Below are 4956 nucleotides of genomic sequence, written 5' to 3' on the forward strand. Positions count from 1 at the left end.
GACAGTACCTCTCCCCGAATTCAGTGAAGCTGCCCAACAGCCCAGGACGGAGCAGGTCAACCTATCGGGGGTGGGGGGGAGGGGAGGGTAAGGGAGGGGGGGAGGGAAGGGAGAGGATAGGGGGCGAGGCGGGGAAGTGAAAGTTGATTCCAGTGGTTCCAGTGGCGAAGTAGGAGTCGGGTGTTACCCGTCACGCAAACCCCCGAACCAACAGTACGAATACACACAGGCACGCACATGCCGTACTCCCTCACCTTCGCGTCGTGGCAACACTGATTCCTCATAACCTCAACAAACGAGTACAAACGCCCACCGGCAGACACACACACACATACACACACATACATACACACACATAGGGACCCCCTCCCGCCTCTGACCCCCTCCCGCCCCCAGCTGTACCAACCTGCGGCCATATCTCCACGGGCCTATTAAGGAGGGGCGTACCGGAGGCGAGCACCGCCCTCTTAGCGCCCCGCACCAGGCGAGCGACACACGCGTACCGGGCCGTGGTACGGTTCTTGAGCATGTGGCTCTCGTCACAGATCACTGAGTGGTACCTGGGGGGGAGAGAAGGGGGGGAAGAGCGATCGTGGCCCGACAAAACACACCGAGAGGGAGGCGAACCACGAGCGAGTGAAGCTGATGCCAAGGAAAGACTGCTTCGCCCGTTGGAGGAGGAAGGGGGGGTGGAGGGGGGGAGGGCGATCGCGGGGCTACAAAACACACCGAGCCGAACACGAGCGCCTTCCTTCCGGCAGGTTGGCATTCGCGCGGGGTTTGTTCGCCCTTGACAAAAGGCTCCGTCCTCCCCACCCACCCCCCTCACACACGCCCAAACACACACACACGCACCTGACCGCATGTTCACTGTCCATCTTGGCCGCCAAGTCGTAGCTCACCACCGCCACATGCGGCCTAGCTGCCCCCCGGCTGTAGCCACCCAGCACACTGCTGACGGTGCTACTGCCGGCTGCCGTACCCCCCGGGCCCAGTGTCACCCCCGCCTCCCCCGCCAGGCGGTTCCAGTCCGCGGAGGCGCTCACGAGCCACAGGTCCCGATCGGCGGGGCGGAGAGAGGGGGGGAGCCACTCCTGGATAGCCTGTGTGTGTATGTATGTGTACGTACGTATGTATGTGTGTATATGGGGGAGGGAGGAGGGAGGATCCAATAAAATTCAATCGCTCAAACGATAGGTACTGCCCGATGACGACAGAGTACGAGATGGTGGCGGGGAGAGGTGGAAACCCGTCGAAAAAACCCCGACCCCGGGGGACTAGGAAGGTTAAGAGGCCGCAAAGTGGGGTTTACCCACCGCCTTTCGAAAGGCGCATCGAGAGCACAAACCAGACCTCAGACCGTTAGGTGACCCCTTCGATGGTAAACGGTTTGTCGTACACTCCAATCTCTCCGTACACTTCCGTACTTACCGCCACCCACGTGTGTCTCAGTGATGTGGGACACACCACCAGCAGCGGCCAGTCCTCCGGGTAGCAGCTCATCAGGGTTAGGGCCTGAGGGGGAGGGGGGGGAAAGACGAACCGCACACGATTGAAGCTGCTGCCAGGGCAAGAGAGTAGCAAACGTAAAAACTGACCGAAAGGCGTCCGTGGCGACTGTGACGACTGTGACCTCGGGATGACGACCCCGCCCCCACTCCCCCACCCCCCCACTCCCCCACCCCACCCCTCACTCCCCCACCCCCCCACTCCCCCACCCCACCCCTCACTCCCCCACCCCCCCACTCCCCCACCCCACCCCTCACTCCCCCACCCCACCCACCTGCACAGTCTTCCCCAGCCCCATCTCGTCTGCCAGCAGCACCCGGCCGCCGAACCGCACCCCCGCAAGCACCCCCTCCCGCTGGTAGCGGAACAGCCGGGACCACAACCCGGAATCCACACGCTGGGACACGATCTGCACGCATGTGTGTGTATGTATGTATGTGGGGGAGGGGGCGGGAAGGGGAGGAAAAGGGAAACTAATGGGAAATTTGGGGGAAAACGGAGACTGCCGTACTCAGGCTTGGAGCGGCGAACCATGAGGTCGCGAAAGGTGGGTGAGGGAGAGGGGTAAAAAACACATGTACAGAAATGCGCTTCAGTTGACAAAAGTATTTAGCATAGTATTTAGCAAATCATCATGTGGGTTGATTGACCCATGACCCGCACCTGCTGTGCCTCAACCGCCGTGCACTTCGGATTGTACGGACTTGTACGGTGTACGAGCAGATCAATCACCTGGGCCGTGGCGATATGTAAGGAAAGGGGAAGAGCAAACTCAGTGTTGAGGGGCAGGAGGGAAAGGAGCCGCGGAATGTGGGGACAGGTTGTGAACCCCACACGGGGGTAATGGACCCCTCCACAAAGATGGGTCCCTCCCCGCCTTTCCCCCCACGCGCTGTGCAGCCGCACCCGGTAAACCTCTCACCCGGGGGGGCGAATCCTGTGAGAGCACGTGATCCAGGTGCAGTGGTTCCAGATCCAGATCCAGACGTTCCAGATTCAGATCCAATTTCAATTTTCATGTGGCGGTATCAGTACAGCACCAACGCCACACACACACCGGATTGAGGGGTTCGGAGGGGAAGTTTGGGAGGGAGGTTGGAGGGGGGCCAAATTTGGTTGGGGACTGGCTGGGGGTGGCGGGAGACATACATACAGACGCGGGGCTGCTGGGGCCGGGCATCCGGGTCCATACCCAATCGCAGCCGTAGTGCACCGCATGAGCCGTAAAATTAGCGGGGGGTGTTTGGGGGGGGGGTTGAGCTGCGCCCGGATAGACGAAACAGCCCTGTCCAGCTCGCATCCCGGCATTAGAAACCGTACAAAACGCCAACGATTTCCGTACCGTACGGCACACCATCACGGCAAGGTTCTACCATGCATAGGCTTGCCGTACCCGAGTAGTACACCGCAGAGGATGACCCCCATCCCGGCCCCCTCCGGTCCAACACCCCATCATGGTAACACAACCGACGTAGATAAGACATACAGACGTACAGACGCACCTCCAGCACAAAACCGTTTTCCGTTAGCACCTTTTGAACCTGGCAAGATGTAAAGGCGAACAGGGTCGTGGGGAAAAACGGTCGGTCGGTCGAGGGGGGGGGGACGGACGAGGGTGGTGGCTGAGGACGATGATGCTGGGACGAGCCACCCTCGATGGGCCCAACAGATTTACCCCCCCTCCTCCTCCTCCTCCTCCGCCCTCAGTATTCGTCGCCTCCGAAGTTCTTTACCTTAACTTGGCATATAATTCCCGCCTCGGCCTTCTCCCCCCCTCCCCGTCCTCTCCCCCCAGCCAGTGGTTCGTCCTACCCCTCTCCCCCCGCCAATCCCCACTGTGGACGTCGCAGCCCATGTCTGAGTTTCTCGTATTTGCTTTCAACCCCCCCTCCCCCCCCAAATTCTACACACACACGACCTACCTGCGGATAGCTCGCCGCCTGCACTCGCCAACACCTCAAATGGCGGTCCCAGCGGCGTTGAGTGGCGGACCTGGGGCCCGGGGGCAGGGGGAAAGGACAGGGGGAAAACCAATAAAAATAGAAACTAATCTTCTTCCGCAGCAATTTGTATGGCAGATATTTTTTTAGCTGTAATACAAAAAACATACTCCGGTATAATTTCATACGTATAGGTGTCCAGGAACTAACCAGGCGCGGCATGAAAGAAGAACAGATGAGATATATTGCCAGATTTTTCAAAAGGATTATCATCTGGAGGATGATCCCTCTGTTAACTTGGGAATACAAGAATTGAATAACCGCATTAAATATATTAAATGGTTGTACTAGAGTTATTGTAAAACAAATGATACGTTGTCCAGGAATATATTATCGAAAATAAATATATGTGAAAATTTTTCATTAAGTTATATATCGACTAGACGACGAATATCAACATCAGTAAATGCGCTACTGTTTTAATATGAAATGCTCGTTTGAATTACTTCGCAATCGAAAAAGTAAAAAATAAAGGTAGTAATGCACTCATAGCTTTCATCATAACTTCAAGGCATGTATCGAGGGTATTGTAAGCTGGTGGTTTATCCTACCGTCCTGCTAAGTTTTCCAGAACCTACTTCTACTTCTAACATACTAGATAAAATAATATATCGCCGCATATGCCTCTACAGTATCAAACCACCAACCATGTAGATTAGGCACTACTGGTAACGCTCGACCATTGCCCCCCGGAGGATCCAGGGATCGAGACCTATCAGGGTCGGAAATCCTTCCGATGGTGGAAGGTAAGAGTGCCCCTAGTCGATGGACGGTGGTGACCTGGGATAAAGTAGACCTGCGAGCTGACCAGGAATGAAGTTGAGCCGCTGTCGACCCGGCAGATACCTTTGGATGCTGGTGGTGGGTGCGGACGTGATAATATCAACTTGCGAGCTGACCAGGTACTAAGTTGAGGCGCCGTTGATCCGCTAGATTTGGTTGGATGCTGATGGTGAGTTGCTGAGCTTAACGAATACATTCTGAAGTCGGAAGGGTTGAACGGATTAGGGTGCCCCTCTCGCAGGGGAGAGCAGGGACTGCCTCGGGAAAGGGGGCCGCTGGTGAAGCTATACCACTCTGTAACAACATACATACATACTATTTTTTCTATTCTTCCTACAGCAATTTTAAGCTTAGGTAAAATGTATCGATCTATAATATTGCTACTTGAAGTATCGTATTCACCCTTAATACCGTCGAGATTTGCGTATAAACAGGAAAATGATAAGCATTCCAGAAAGGCTTAATAAACAACCGCAGGGAAGGGGGGTGGGGGGTTCCAGGGGCGGAATGGGGAAGCGTAGTACGAATCAGCCGTACGACGGCGGGCGGGAGGGATTGCCACTCCCCTCTATCTACAGCTTGTCTAACTGCCGAGTACGGCCCCCCTCCATCCCACCCTTTCCCAAGCAAAGTGGGGAGTCGACCCTCCCCTCCCCTCCCCCAC

General features: G+C 56.2%; 1 protein-coding gene across 1 annotated transcript in view; it reads right to left on the reverse strand.

Moving 5' to 3' along the window:
• The window catches only part of VOLCADRAFT_98711 (uncharacterized protein), a gene marked incomplete at both ends in the record, with an annotated part of 12410 nt that overhangs the window by 5275 nt on the left and 2179 nt on the right, over positions 1–4956 (reverse strand). Inside the window, 9 exons of the mRNA XM_002957593.1 lie at positions 9–61; positions 407–560; positions 856–1103; positions 1432–1515; positions 1784–1918; positions 2173–2241; positions 2432–2446; positions 3012–3050; positions 3432–3501. Of these exons, the coding sequence (XP_002957639.1) occupies positions 9–61; positions 407–560; positions 856–1103; positions 1432–1515; positions 1784–1918; positions 2173–2241; positions 2432–2446; positions 3012–3050; positions 3432–3501 (867 nt within the window). The remainder of the gene's footprint in view (positions 1–8; positions 62–406; positions 561–855; positions 1104–1431; positions 1516–1783; positions 1919–2172; positions 2242–2431; positions 2447–3011; positions 3051–3431; positions 3502–4956) is intronic.

The sequence above is a fragment of the Volvox carteri genome, assembly GCF_000143455.1.
Source record: "Volvox carteri f. nagariensis unplaced genomic scaffold VOLCAscaffold_76, whole genome shotgun sequence".
NCBI lineage: Eukaryota > Viridiplantae > Chlorophyta > Chlorophyceae > Chlamydomonadales > Volvocaceae > Volvox > Volvox carteri.